The sequence below is a fragment of the Carassius gibelio genome, chromosome B3 (genome assembly GCF_023724105.1).
Source record: "Carassius gibelio isolate Cgi1373 ecotype wild population from Czech Republic chromosome B3, carGib1.2-hapl.c, whole genome shotgun sequence".
Taxonomy (NCBI): Eukaryota; Metazoa; Chordata; class Actinopteri; order Cypriniformes; family Cyprinidae; genus Carassius; species Carassius gibelio.
This window is the reverse complement of record NC_068398.1, coordinates 54,062,880-54,078,146: the sequence shown is the minus strand read 5'-3', so window position 1 is coordinate 54,078,146 and position 15,267 is coordinate 54,062,880. Positions and strand designations below refer to the sequence as shown.

The following is a 15,267-nucleotide window of genomic DNA, read 5'->3' as shown; positions in this document are numbered from 1 at the left end:
CAGATCAACACCAGAAGAAAAATGACAATAAGAGCAGAAATCCACCACCACTCATCTACATATGTCAGAGACAAAAAAATTCAACTCAGCGATTTAATACATAAACTGATGAAAATTATAAATATTAAAAACGCAGTTTACCTGAGAGCTGGAGATCTGGAGTCACTTCATTCAGAACATCTTTAAAAACACACACAGTTCAAAAACATGAGTCAATACGAGAGAGAAGACTGAAAGTAGATTGAGTGTGAACCAGATCCGCAGTGTTTTATTGGTGAATAATCGGATGTTTATCAGCTGAAACTCACCTGGGTTTGGAGTCGCTGCAGTTTCATTCCTCACTGAAACACACAATTATCATGATTCACTTGAAGATTCAGTTCAACACAGAGTTTAATCTCAATCAGCAGGACACACTGATGTGTTGTTTTACTGATTCTCTCACCTCTATATGCGGTCACATGACTGAAATAAGTCTGAAATGAGAGAAAGAAGCATTAGAGCAGCTTTTTTAATGTTAATAAAGGGTTACATATTGAACAGATGAATGTTGAGAGAGATTGAGTTAATTTACTCTATCAGCAGATTCGTTGATGATCTCATTATTCAGATTCACACAGCGAGACGTGACGAGATGACCAGATTTCACAGCCATTGCAGGAGCAATCAGTTTTTGAGGATCTGAAGGATCTGCTATCTTCAGTCCATCCTGATCAAATACCACTGGTGATAATTATACAGTGTGTGTGTATGTGTGTGTGTGAATAATGGTGTAGTTTAAGATCAGAAACACTCACCTCTAAATACCAGCCCTGCTCATTGTCAACACTGAGAGTTTGATTCATTATAAAAGGCAGAATCACATACAGAAAACCCTCTGGAGTCTGAATATCTGCACATGACACATTGACGACATCCATATTTCGAAACTGAAAAGAGGGGGGAAAATATTTAAAACAAAGAATCAAGTGACTTTATTATATTATTAAATCACAATTGTACAAATGCATAACCATTTAAAAAAATTATAAAAAAAATGGTGAAAGTGTCAAGACTCAAGAGCCTTATTTCTTTTCATAAACCATAAATTATGTTTTGAAGTGTAGATTTTCAGAGTCTTTTCCTCTTGCAAGGCCTTTGTACTGTTTGTACTGTTTCAGAAGACTTGCATGAGCCATATTTACTACATATTTACTATTATATTTTTGGATCCTCACAGGATCACAACTCACTATCATTATACTGAAAAGAAAAATATCGGGTATATAATATCAGATTTTTGTTTTTTCAGAGTCTTGGCTTTGGCTTTGGCTTAACGCGTTTTTGTTGCAGATATTCTAATGCTGCTCTCAGGGCACCTTACCGTAACTCCGTGCAATCATTTGCTGCTCTTAGCGCGTTTTTGTTGCAGATATTCTAATGCTGCTCTCAGGGCACATTACCGTAATTCCGTGCAATCATTTGCTGCTCTCAGCGCGTTTATGTTGCAGATATTCTAATGCTGCTCTCAGGGCACCTTACCGTATCTTCTTGCAATCATTTGCTGCTCTTAGCACATTTTTGTTGCAGATATTCTAATGCTGCTCAGAGGGCACCCTATGATATTAGATCTACAATTGGCAGCTCTAAGGGTATTTTTGCAGCATGAATTCTAATACTGCACTCAGGGCACCTTACTGTATCTCCATGCAACATTCATTTGCTGCTCTTAGTGCATTTTTGTTGCAGATATTCTAATGCTGCTCTCAGGGCACCTTACCGTATCTCCATGCAATCATTTGCTGCTCTAAGTGCATTTTTGTTGCAGATATTCTAATGCCACCCTCAGGGCACCTTACCGTATCTTCGTGCAATCATTTGCTGCTCTTAGCGCGTTTTTGTTGCAGATATTCTAATGCTGCTCTCAGGGCACCTTACCGTATCTTCGTGCAATCATTTGCTGCTCTTAGCGCTGTTATGTTGCAGATATTCTAATGCTGCTCAGAGGGCACCCTATGATATTAGATCTACAATTGGCAGCTCTAAGGGTATTTTTGCAGCATGAATTCTAATGCTGCTCTCAGGGCACCTTACCGTATCTCCGTGCAATCATTTGCTGCTCTTAGCGCTGTATTGTTGCAGATATTCTAACGCTGCTCTGAGGGCACCTTACCGTAACTCCATGCAATCATTTGCTGCTCTTAACGCGTCTTTGTTGCAGATATTCTAACGCTGCTCTCGGGGCACCTTACCGTATCTCCATGCAATCATTTGCTGCTCTTAACGCGTTTTTGTTGCAGATATTCTAACGCTGCTCTGAGGGCACCTTACCGTATCTCCATGCAATCATTTGCTGCTCTCAGCGCGTCTTTGTTGCAGATATTCTAACGCTGCTCTCGGGGCACCTTACCGTATCTCCATGCAATCATTTGCTGCTCTTAACGCGTTTTTGTTGCAGATATTCTAACGCTGCTCTGAGGGCACCTTACCGTATCTCCATGCAATCATTTGCTGCTCTCAGCGCGTCTTTGTTGCAGATATTCTAACGCTGCTCTCGGGGCACCTTACCGTATCTCCATGCAATCATTTGCTGCTCTTAACGCGTCTTTGTTGCTGATATTCTAACGCTGCTCTCGGGGCACCTTACCGTATCTCCATGCAATCATTTGCTGCTCTTAACGCGTCTTTGTTGCAGATATTCTAACGCTGCTCTCGGGGCACCTTACCGTATCTCCATGCAATCATTTGCTGCTCTTAACGCGTTTTTGTTGCAGATATTCTAACGCTGCTCTGAGGGCACCTTACTGTAACTCCATGCAATCATTTGCTACTCTTAGCGCATTTTTGTTGCAAATATTCTATTGCTGCTCTCAGGGCACCTTACCATATCTCCATGCAATAATTTGCACCTTATGACATTCGATCTACAATTGGCTGCTCTAAGGACATTTTTCTGCATCCTTACTCACATTTTAATACTGTTCTCAGGACACCTTGTAGTATCTGCATGAAACATGAATTGGCTGCTCTAAGGACATTTTCGCTCAAAGCATTCTAGTACTGCTCTCAGGGGACCGAATTAGATTTACATCCAACATTAATTGGGTGCTCTATGGGCATTCGTTGCACACTTTCTTATACTACTGCCTCCCTTCTCGTATACATTCTAATACTGCTCTTAGAGCACCTTATCTAAATGTAATATCTAAATGTAATAACACAAATCTCAGGAAACTTCATATGCTACTTTCTGTGTAGTACTGAAATTTGCAAACATACAACTAGTTTTCTTCTAATCTAGTAACATTCAGGTATGCTGTGTCTATTTCTGAAGTGTTTTGTAAAATTATTGTTTGCTTAAAGCTGTTTTGTTTATATCAACTGCAGATTATGGAGCAGCTATGGATCGAGGGCATCCGAAGGAAACTGAGAATAGAAAAAGATTCCCGTGTTTCCACAGATATCAAAATTGTTCATGGGGACAAGAAAACGGAGTTTATGGAGAACTATGTAGAAGAACTACAGAAGAAAACAAAGACCTTTTTCTTGGCAGCAAAACAGAGCAGCAAAAATTATTATTTCCATGCCTGTGAAAGAGGCAACAAACCAACAGGAAAAAGCATGGGCAAGGCATGTGAAACAAGGGCCAATTCCTGTGAAGCCTATGTGTCATTTAAATTTATAGAGGAGACCGGTTTCACAGCAGTAGTAGTTCGGCAGCAATTAACACACACAGGACATGATTTGTCAAACCCTGAAGAGAGGAAGAAAAATGCAATTAATCCAGAATTGTTAGGATTTGTCGAAATATGGCTCACACAAGGTCTATCCATATCACAGATTGTCATAAAAAGTTGTGATTGGGCATGTAGTCGGGGTTACACCGATAAGCATGACAGACGTTTCTTCCTAACTCCAGAAGATGTAAGGTTGGTAAAACGCCATCTCCGCATCTTCACTTTGCCGGACATTAATGATGCTGTGAGTGTGGAAAAGCTGGTGACAGGTGAACTGAAAGAAAATATTTGCTTTTTTCAACCTTTGACAAAAGACCAGCCACTGGTTATTGTTGTCCAGACACCACAACAGAAGGCTCTACTCCAAGAGAACCCCCACCCCATGGTTTTTATGGATGCATCCTACAAAGGTTTGACATCATATGGGTATGCACTGTATGCCCTTGTACTTGTCAATCAAACTGGAAGAGGAGTGCCATTTGCGTACCTAATAATGAGCCAGGAATCCTCAGCAATAGTTGAGCTTTGCTTGAACATGCTTTGTTCAAGAAATCCAAACTTTTACCCAAGGTGAGAACAGTTCTTTTCAAAAGTCCAATACCCATACAAGCACAAAAGAGTTGTAATACTGAGAGATAACTGATTACCTTTTATAACTTAAACAATTTTCAACTTAATACATTTGCCTAGATGAAATTGTGATACTCCAGTATTCTGCAATATTATTATTGGACTTATTTTTCCTAGGTCAGTTATGATCGACAGAGACTTAAAAGAGCTCAATGCCATAAGAGAAGTTTTCCCCAAAACCAAAGTTCTCCTCTGTTGGTTTCATGTTCTCCAGGTACTGATTGCATTTCAGAAATGCACAAGAAGGTCCTTTGAACATTCTCTTTGGTTGTAAATAAATTGATTTACAATTTTGATATCATATGCCTGCTGTAGCTTCTGAAAAAACAATGGAGCCTCATTTAAAGTGCCATATATTGTCTATTAAAGGCTGTACATCGCTGGGTTACATCAAGAGATGGTGGGAACCTGTCACCTGACAAAAGACATGTCGTCATTCATGCCATGACCTCAATGAAAGCTTGCATGACGGTAACTACAATAGATATATAAAATTGTATGTGTCTCAATATCTGGTATTACCCATGTTTCGTCTTTGTTGGGTACTCTAAACTGGCAGCCATAATATATGATATGGTTTGATTTCAGGAGGAAGATTTTGTGACCGTTTCCACTAGTGTGTGCAATGACCTTGATGCCCAGCTTGGCAGCAATCGAGTGACAACATACCTGAAGGTGCACTGGCTTCCACATGCAGCACTATGGGCCAATTTTGGACGACTATTTGAGCACAACAACAGCGACACCAACAACAAGGCAGAGAGGTAGTCAAAGATTAATAATCATGTTTTTTCCAAACATTACAATGCATGATATAAAACAAAAAGTAACTCATGATTGGGAACATTTGGTTCCCTAGATGGCATATTTCTCTTCTAGTCTGCCACTGAACACAATTTTTCTGGTCACATTTGGAACTTTTTTTTTTTTGTATTTACATATTAAGTTATCATTTCCAAAGTTTCCAATATCAGAATCTTAGCTCCCCAAGACTGAGTGAGTATTGTTTTCTCAATCTGTGAATTAATCATAATGGTATATTATTGTTTTCCCCTTTTAGGTTTTTTCTTGCGCTGAAATACTAGTTCCTAAGGGGAGAGGCAAACAGAAGAGTTGATCAACTTCTTCACTTGCTATGTGGTGATATTCAAAAATATTATTGGTAAGGCATTTGGTAATGTTATCTTTCAGATACTTGAAACGACTAATTCTATGCTCACAATACTGTCCTCTGTTACATGTCCTGCATGAATGGAATTAAATGAGAATTGAATTAAAAATGATCAATTTCTGTGATTTAAAAAGGTCAATACTATATTTAATTTTATACACAATAATGCCTGTTATCCTCAGACTAAATGCTCTTTTGTTAATGTAGCTACATGGACGACTTGGCAGACGCAGGAAGACTGAGGATCTCCTTGTCAGCATCAACATCTTCAGCAGCCAACACAGTGGGACAGCAGATCCTGACAAATGAGCAAGGAATGTGCTCTGTGCAAACAGGGGCAGGGCCCAGCTCAGATTCAACTTGGAATACTGTGGATCTAGTCAAGATGCAGTGTGACTGTGGATGGTATGATAAGGGAAATGTATGCACACATATTGTCTCCGCATACACTGAAGCACAGAAATGTATTGATATTGCACAGCTACGTGCTGACATGGCTAGAGATATTGTTGCCAAAAACCAGTACCACATTGATGGTGATTTCATTACTGTTCACCCCACTGATGTAAGTGCCACATTTGTATTTACTGGTGAACCTGCCTTTTGTACCTGTGCTGTCAACAGTTACGGTCAAAAGTGTGTGTGCTTACATGTTGCTGACTGCCTGCAAACTACCAACAATTCACATTCTACATGTCCCACTGATGGAAACGAAAATATGTTTGTGCCAACAAATGTCACTGCACAAGTTCAACTTCAGTCTATGTTGACAGATTTACTGGAGTGGAGCAAATCAGAAAATTACATGTATAGTAGTGACCTGTACACTACAGTGAAGAGGGCACACACAGTGGCCTTCAATCGTTTTGGCATTGTGTCAAGAAAACGAAAAATACATGCACTTCATGCTTATCGCCAGCGGATAGAGCAAGCCAAACGAGAGCTTTACAAAAAGCGCAAAACAAGAAGATACAAGCGCTAAATAATAATAATAAACAGATTTAACCAAAAAAGATTGTTTAATTGCATTTTTGCATTGATTTAACAATGTACAGTACAGTGAACAGTTAACTGCAGTGTAATTGTGTCAGAAATAGTGTCAAAATTCAATTTTCTAGAGCCCTTGCTTTTGCAACAAGGCACTCTCTGATGATCTGAAACACAACCTGGCATACTTGGGGTCCAAGTGTGTGTGTGACCTTTGAATACATGTCCACTTTGTCACCCAACACTTGTTCGATTATATCGAGTTCAGCACTGTAAACAAAAGAAATCTGAGTTGTTACATTATAAACAGTACAATTACAAATTAAATGAAAGCACTGGCAAAACAATATTATGCCAATTCAGAAGGAGAAAGACTTAAAAAGTGGAAGGATAAAGATATCTGTATGCATATTTTACCTCAAGTCATGATCCTCTCTTCTGCAGCCTCGCTCGGCCAGCTGCTTGCCTATGATTTTGAAGGGTATTTCCTTAGTCAAATATCCTAGGTCTTTAGCAAGACCTTGGCACTCCTCTGTGTCATAAAAGGAGCAAATGAGTAAATGAGACATTAACATGTTACTAACATAATTTATATTTTGGTGACTAAACAGTTTACATTTTGTTAAACTGTATGGTCATTGGAATTTGTTTGCCTATGCCTCATTCATTCACCTAGGCTACATATGCCTCCATCATGGCTGACATTCTAAAACTTGCAGTTCTACAACCTTTGGTGGGACACCTAATTCAGTAATATGGGAATCTGTTTGAATGTACACCTTTAAGAAATCACCTAGTTCTGACTGCATATATGTTACCTTCAACTAGTTTGGTGCACATTGTAGTGTTTGAGCCATACGGACTCAGATGCACCCCTGCCTCTTTCAATTCCCTCACAAGCTCCTTTTTTTTCCCCTTTGCCTTCCTCAAATAAGTCACCATGAGGTGACCAGAGAATTTCTCTGGTGCAGAGCATCTCCTCTGCAGCTCCTCTACTGAAACAAAGTGCCTGTGCAATCATAACACATCATTTTTTGTGAACATCAAAAACCAACATATCTGTAGACAAAGATCATCTATAAAACCATGAGGCTTAAGTGAACAACATCATATTGTTGGACAAATAAGCCATTACTCATTACTCTACTCTACATAGTTTGTAGTTTTACCTGTTTTTTGCATTAGTTGCATTAGGCACATAACACACATTTTACTGATTTTATCTGCACTCTTGCCTCTATCAAGTCAGTTTGTCATATAAAAAGGAACACCCACCCAACCCAACTCTAGCTGTAGCATTACCAACCTTTTAGCTTTCTTTGAAGACGCCACCTTCAACAGGCTATCCACATAGAATCCATCTTCAATAAAGAATACATACACATGTTGTTAAATGTTATTTCAGCTCAGTGTCATTCCAATGTTAATAATGAAATATTTATTGGCACCCCTATTCAAATTAGAGAGTAGAGTGGTGTGCAACATCCAAAAAAAATCAATGGTATCAAATATAGTAGAAGAGGTATTCTGCCCCCTGTTTATGCTCCTAAAGGATATTTATTTACTTGAAAAAAATGCAAGGTTTCAATCCCATCGGATCTTCATTAGGCATTGAAAACAGAGACGGCCTGTATTACATGACTGCACACTCACGTTCAAGTAGTCTATGTACATCTGTATGTGTGCATGAGAAGAGGTGCACAGCTGCTTTGTGATTACACAAGCTTTGTACATAAGTCCCATGCTCTTTTTAAATCCAGATGCTAGAGATGATTAATACTACAGGAATGAGATGTGGAGTCGTGCATATACATAATAATAAAGCTTCATTGCAGACACAGGTCCATATAACACCACATAAAGTATAAATAGTATAGTGTGTTCTGCTCCTTCTATACTCACTCGGATTACAAAATATCTTATTTGAGCCAAACGTTGTATATGTGTGCCAGCAAGTTAAGTCCATCCTATCCAACTTACATGTATAGATAGAATATAAAGTACAGTATCATAATATTATATACCCTTTTTTTCCGATGCCTCCTCTTTCTCCTCTTCCTCTGCACCTGATGTATCTGCATCATTTGCACATAGCAGACATTTGAATTTACATTCAAATTTTATAAATAAAAAAGATGATCCTGAATAACTCAACAAAACTAATTAATTGTTTACCTGCAACAACCTCCACCTTTGTTTTTGCTACTATTGTGACGTGAAAAAAAATGTTACTCTGAGGAAACAAAGGGTGTGTGAGTATCTGAATAAAATCTCTGAAACACATGTTTTACCTTCAACTGCCTCTGCAGTCTCCATCTCAGCTGTTTCTGCCTCTGTTAATACATGTTAATACACAATAATCTACATTGGAAATACATGACATTCTCAAATTGTGATTTTCAATAAGTTTTTCAGTCACCTTCAACATGGGTGCCTACAATTTTGTTGGGTGCTAAATGGAACATTAAATTTCTTGTGTAATGTAACGTGCATGAAAAGAATATAAAATACTGTATGTAAAGTACAGTATTTAATATAAAGTACAGTATCATAATATTATACCGGTACCCATTTTCTCCGATGCTGTCTCCTCCTCTTCAAATGCATCTGATGTATCTGCATCATTTGCACATAGCAGACAGGACGTCAAATTGACATTCACATTTTATAAATAAAAATGATGATCCTGTATAACTCAAAAAACTAATTAATTGTTTACCTGCAACAAACTCCACCTTCGTTTTTGCTACTATTGAGACGTGAAAAAAAATGTTACTCTGAGGAAACAAAGGGTGTGTGAGTAACTGAATAAAATCTCTGAAACACATGTTTTACCTTCAACTGCCTCTGCAGTCTCCATCTCAACTGTTTCTGCCTCTGTTAAAACATGAAAAGAATCTACATTGGAAATATATGACATTCTCAAATTGTGATTTTCAATAAGTTTTTCAGTCACCTTCAACATGGGTGCCTACAAATTTGTTGGGTCCTAAATGGAACATTAAATTTCTTGTGTAATGTAACGTGCATGAAAAGAATATAAAATACTGTATGTAAAGTACAGTATTTAATATAGAGTACAGTATCATAATATTATATACCGATACCCATTTTCTCAGATGCTGTCTCCTCCTCTTCAAATGCATCTGATGTATCTGCATCATTTGCACATAGCAGACAGGACGTCAAATTGACATTCACATTTTATAAATAAAAATGATGATCCTGCATAACTCAAAAAACTAATTAATTGTTTACCTGCAACAAACTCCACCTTCGTTTTTGCTACTATTGAGACGTGAAAAAAAATGTTACTCTTAGGAAAAAAAGGGTGTGTGAGTAACCGAATAAAATCTCTGAAACACATGTTTTACCTTCAACTGCCTCTGCAGTCTCCATCTCAGCTGTTTCTGCCTCTGTTAAAACATGAAAAGAATCTACATTAGAAATTGGAAATTTTTCAGCCACCTTCAACAGGGGTGCCTACAAATTTGTTGGGCACTGTATGAAACGTTATATTGCTTGTTTAATGTAACGTGCATAAATAGAATATGAAATACAGTATGTCTAGCCACTGCAATCCAACTAACATCAGTAACAACACTGGGGCCAACTAAGAGTAGCCTTCGTAAACAAACCTGTCTGTTTGTGTGTGTGTTGTCCTACCTGGTTTTGGACTCTTTTCTGTAGAGCAGAATGAGCATGTCTCCTGCAAAAGATTTTGCATGATAAATAGTTATGCAAAGTACATATCAAATTATTCTTTTGTCACAGACCAGTCATGGGAGTCATTCAAATTAAGTCCCAGTCCCTGATGAGGTGGAGTTTGGCTTATCAACACATCATGACACTTCACATGTGACCCCTAGTCATCACAGATTCAACTGCTGATTCACTCTTCACCCACGGATTATGTTAATGACTCCCTGGACTAATATGTGACAAAAGAATCGTCTGATGTGTACTTGTCTTTAATCTGACAGCGGAATGTTGCTTTAGATAAAATATCATTAGCACTTGCCTTTTTCTTCCCTGACATCTTCTTGTAGCAGACTGTACAAATGCCTGAACTATCTGAAAAAAAAAAAAAATGCTTTGGATAACACAAACACATTAAAAGCAACCATAACCTTCACATATTTCAAGAGCCATAACTAGTCCAAAGTATGACATCCTCCGAATTTACTAGTTAAAGCTATCACTCCAAATCATCAGTGACTTAACCTTAATGCAGGGAGCGAAAGATAGCCAGCAGAGCTCAATAAGTACAAATGTATACTACTTACCAAGGGATTTAAACAACAAAATCCCAAGTCTCTCCCGCTCTTGGGAGATGGGGAGGCATTGGAGGTGACCTTGTTGTCCCTGGAGGATCATTTCTGCAAACTAAAAGTGCAACAGAAAGTCTATTTTAATTAAATAACATCACTTATAATAACTGAACATTATAGAGCAGGCAAGATCCATTAATATTTAATCTGCAACTTCCATTCAAAATTGCTCAAGTTAAAGTGAAAACTAAAAATATCTATATTTTCAAAAGACAACAGAAACATTATGCAGAAAATGACCAAATTGTACCATTATTGAGAACACTCCACATGACACAGAGTCATTTTGCAAGTCATGGTCCCTGTTTATGAACTTCCAGGGCCCTTGGCAGCCTCTGCTAGCAGCAAATAAGCTGAAAGATTAGAGAATATAATTATGAAAGAGATCTCTACTGAGTTTTCATTACCTCATTTTATAGTGCAATACAAAAACCATGTACCTCCAATTTTCGATGATTTGGGAGCAACGCTGTGGATGCTCCCCCAATGAGTCAATGTATGTAATGGTTCCCTCTTTCAAGTTGCAATGCTATATAGAAGATGGGAAAACATATGAGAAAGGTCTGAAGGGCAGTTTCAACCAATCTTGAAATTACTGTATTGAAAATCATTGAAATTTTAAAATGTCAACCACAAACAGCTCAAACACCACAAATGAGAATGGCACGATAGCATCAATAATGATAACTAATGTGTGATGCTATTTTGCACATGGCATGAACGACGCGTGTCTGTTGCTTGGCAGCTGCATGGCGTTTCTATGTCTTTGCTTACCAGAAGTGTCTCTGATGCCTCGTTTTTTTTTCCCCACTTCATTTTTTTCTTCACTGTTTTGTATGGAAACACTTCCAACATGCTTGCGTGTGGCGTGAAAAATAGTAGTTAGTCCTATTCCTAGCATGCACACGTTTGAGATGTGCTTGTCACGCAGGCGGTGTGCAAGTTCTAACCTGTTAAGATTGGAGTTGAAATAAAAACAGACACGCCACGAAGCTGACACGCTTACACCACACACCCGGTGTGAAACGGGCCTAATAGTCTCTACATAACTTAACAGCAACCTACAAAGAGGGTCCAGTGGCACTCTCCCACCAAGTAGGGCCCGAAGATGGCACTGGCTCCTTTAAGAATGTTTTTCTGACAGGGAATGAAGAAAACATTCATGAACAAGCAAATACACAAACTTTACACCCAATATATTCTGTACCACTGAACAATAACTTTAAACAGGCACATAGCTCTTACTTTTAGAAAATAAGTGCTCCTGGCCCTGGAGCTGCCTTCCAAAATCAGGCGCATAGCCTGGCTATTTATGGGCTCTGTCCCAGGCTGGCTCTAAGTGAGGAAGAGAAATGGTTTAAGTCATTAAATTATGATATGTCTATATCTGATGTATGTATATGTGTGTGTGTGTGTGTGTGTGTGTGTGTGCGTGTGAGAGAGAGTATTATAAAGGTATGGGTTACCCTGCTGATTATGTAAAATAGGGCATCCATTACCTGAGGAAGTAATACATAAATATATAAACTACAATAAGTCACAATAGAGTCAAGTTGAAGTGAAAAGTTGATACAGTTATACAACCTATAATTTTTTAAAAGAAATAGAAAATTACCTCATCTGGAAGTTCAGATGGGCCTACAAGGGCCTCCAAACTGCCCAGAAAGACTTTAAATGGCCCAACTGTCCCAAGGACATCTTCACGATGACGTCCTTGGGACTTCAGTGTTTCTAAGACTGCATGGATAAAGAAATTAAGTCCCAAAATAGGTAATCTTACTTAGGCTAATAGCACAAATTTAATCCAATCAACTAGTACACGTAGCATACAAAACTACTGTAAAGTATTGTTGGCAATTCAGTGACTTTTTTTGCCCAGTTTTTTATGTTTTTTGTTGAGAAACATCAAAATATGTAGTCTAACTTCCCTACAGCTCTCTGTCTGTGAGTTAGTGATGTCACACAAGCCTTAAATGGGCAGCTAGAGAATATGGGCAACCGTTTTAGCCAAATGTACTATGATGAAGCAAGTCAGGGGCCACATATTGTGCAATTTATACATAGCCTAGTTGTGTTGAGTTGAATGCCATGCCAATGATGTTTCTTGTTACAGTATTTCACTGATTTTTGGTAGACTACAGCCTCATCATGGGCCTATTACATAAATGTAATTGAAACACTGCAAGGGCTGCATCTGGCCCAGGACCTTATGTTGTCCATGAATATGATCATACTAAAAACACCAACTAAAAAAAGTACCAGTATGTGCTGTACCTGGTCAGATGTAAATATGCGAATTACGCAGACAATATCATTATGTATGCAGATGATGCAAATATGACTAAAATGTATTAGGAAAAAAAATAGTATAAGAATAACTTACTGTTCATTTGGGTTGGTCAAGTTTTCCAAACTAGACAAAAGACAAAAAACTTCAGTAAAGTTCAAATATAATTCCCAAGTATATTTTACATAGTAAGTATACTAATACCAATGCACTAGTGGTATAAAGTGTACTACTTCAATATTTCTTGGGACTAAATTGGCCCACTTTTTAGTATATAAAAGTATACTTTTATGTATACTTTAAGTGTAAAAGTAGTAAAGTTTGAGTACATAAATAGTTTAGATTTAAGTTTTATTTTGTACTGCAAATATACTATAAGTGAACTTATAGATATACTAAAGGAATCCCTACAACATAAAGCCCAAATGATCATACATTATCCTAAAGAGATGCTACATTAACATCATACTTATAGTTTACTCTTTATATATTTTTTGCCACTTCAAAGTAGTATAGAATTGTAGATCTAATGTCATAATTTGCCCTGAGGGCGGCATTAGAATATCTGCAACAAAAATGCGCTAAGAGCAACAAATTAATGTTGCATGGAGATACGGTAAGGTACCCTGAGAGCAGCATTAGAATATCTGCAACAAAAACGCGCTTAGAGCAGCAAATGATTGCATGAAGATATGGTAAGGTGCCCTGAGGGTTGCATTAGAATATCTGCAACAAAAATGCGCTTATAGCAGCAAATGATTTCATGGAGTTACGGTAAGGTGCCCTGAGAGCAGCATTAGAATATCCGCAACATAACAGCACTAAGAGCAGCAAATGATTTCATGGAGGTACGGTAAGGTACCCTGAGAGCAGCATTAGAATATCTGCAACAAAAATGCGCTAAGAGCAGCAAATGATTGCATGGAGATACGGTAAGGTATCCTGAGAGCAGCATTAGAATATCTGCAACAAAAATGCGCTGAGAGCAGCAAATGATTGCACAGAGATACGGTAAGGTGCCCTGAGGGTGGCATTAGAATATCTACAACAAAAATGGACTAAGAGCAGCAAATGATTTCATGGAGGTACGGTAAGGTACCCTGAGAGCAGCATTAGAATATCTGCAACAAAAATACGCTAAGAGCAGCAAATGATTGCATGGAGATACGGTAAGGTATCCTGAGAGCAGCATTAGAATATCTGCAACAAAAATGCGCTAAGAGCAGCAAATGATTGCATGGAGATACGGTAAGGTATCCTGAGAGCAGCATTAGAATATCTGCAACAAAAATGCGCTGAGAGCAGCAAATGATTGCACAGAGATACGGTAAGGTGCCCTGAGGGTGGCATTAGAATATCTACAACAAAAATGGACTAAGAGCAGCAAATGACTGCATGGAGTTACGGTAAGGTGCCCTCAGAGCAGCATTAGAATATCTGCAACAAAAATGCGCTAAGAGCAGCAAATGATTGCATGGAGTTATGGTAAGGTGCCCTGAGGGTGGCATTAGAATATCTGCAACAAAAATGCGCTTATAGCAGCAAATGATTTCATGGAGTTACGGTAAGGTGCCCTGAGAGCAGCATTAGAATATCCGCAACATAACAGCACTAAGAGCAGCAAATGATTGCATGGAGATACGGTAAGGTGCCCTCAGAGCAGCATTAGAATATCTGCAACAAAAATGCGCTAAGAGCAGCAAATGAATGTTGCATGGAGATACAGTAAGGTGCCCTGAGTGCAGTATTAGAATTCATGCTGCAAAAATACCCTTAGAGCTGCCAATTGTAGATCTAATATCATAAGGTGCCCTCAGAGAAGCATTAGAATATCTGCAACAAAAATGCGCTAAGAGCAGCAAATGATTGCATGGACATACGGTAAGGTGCCCTCAGAGCAGCATTAGAATATCTGCAACAAAAATATGCTAAGAGCAGCAAATGATTGCATGGAGATATGGTAAGGTGCCCTGAGGGTTGCATTAGAATATCTGCAACAAAAATGCGCTTATAGCAGCAAATGATTGCATGGAATTACGGTAAGGTGCCCTGAGAGCAGCATTAGAATATCTGCAACAAAAATGCGCTGAGAGCAGCAAATGATTGCACAGAGATACAGTGAGGTGCCCTGAGGGTGGCATTAGA

General features: G+C 38.4%; 1 protein-coding gene across 1 annotated transcript in view; it reads right to left on the bottom strand.

Annotated features, from left to right (window-relative positions):
• Positions 1-13,959, bottom strand: part of LOC127952488 (uncharacterized) — a 217,107-nt gene extending 203,148 nt beyond the window's left edge. Inside the window, exons 1-13 of the mRNA XM_052550968.1 lie at positions 13,219-13,959; positions 12,451-12,572; positions 12,302-12,334; positions 12,081-12,170; positions 11,901-11,972; positions 11,276-11,364; positions 11,086-11,188; positions 10,791-10,890; positions 10,526-10,578; positions 10,171-10,213; positions 9,340-9,381; positions 9,224-9,253; positions 9,073-9,120 (exon numbers count right to left, since the gene is read on the bottom strand). Coding sequence (XP_052406928.1) covers positions 9,073-9,120; positions 9,224-9,253; positions 9,340-9,381; positions 10,171-10,213; positions 10,526-10,578; positions 10,791-10,890; positions 11,086-11,188; positions 11,276-11,364; positions 11,901-11,972; positions 12,081-12,170; positions 12,302-12,334; positions 12,451-12,572; positions 13,219-13,225 — 832 coding nt within the window. The 5' untranslated portion in view covers positions 13,226-13,959. The remainder of the gene's footprint in view (positions 1-9,072; positions 9,121-9,223; positions 9,254-9,339; positions 9,382-10,170; positions 10,214-10,525; positions 10,579-10,790; positions 10,891-11,085; positions 11,189-11,275; positions 11,365-11,900; positions 11,973-12,080; positions 12,171-12,301; positions 12,335-12,450; positions 12,573-13,218) is intronic.
• Positions 13,960-15,267: the final 1,308 nt, after the last annotated feature.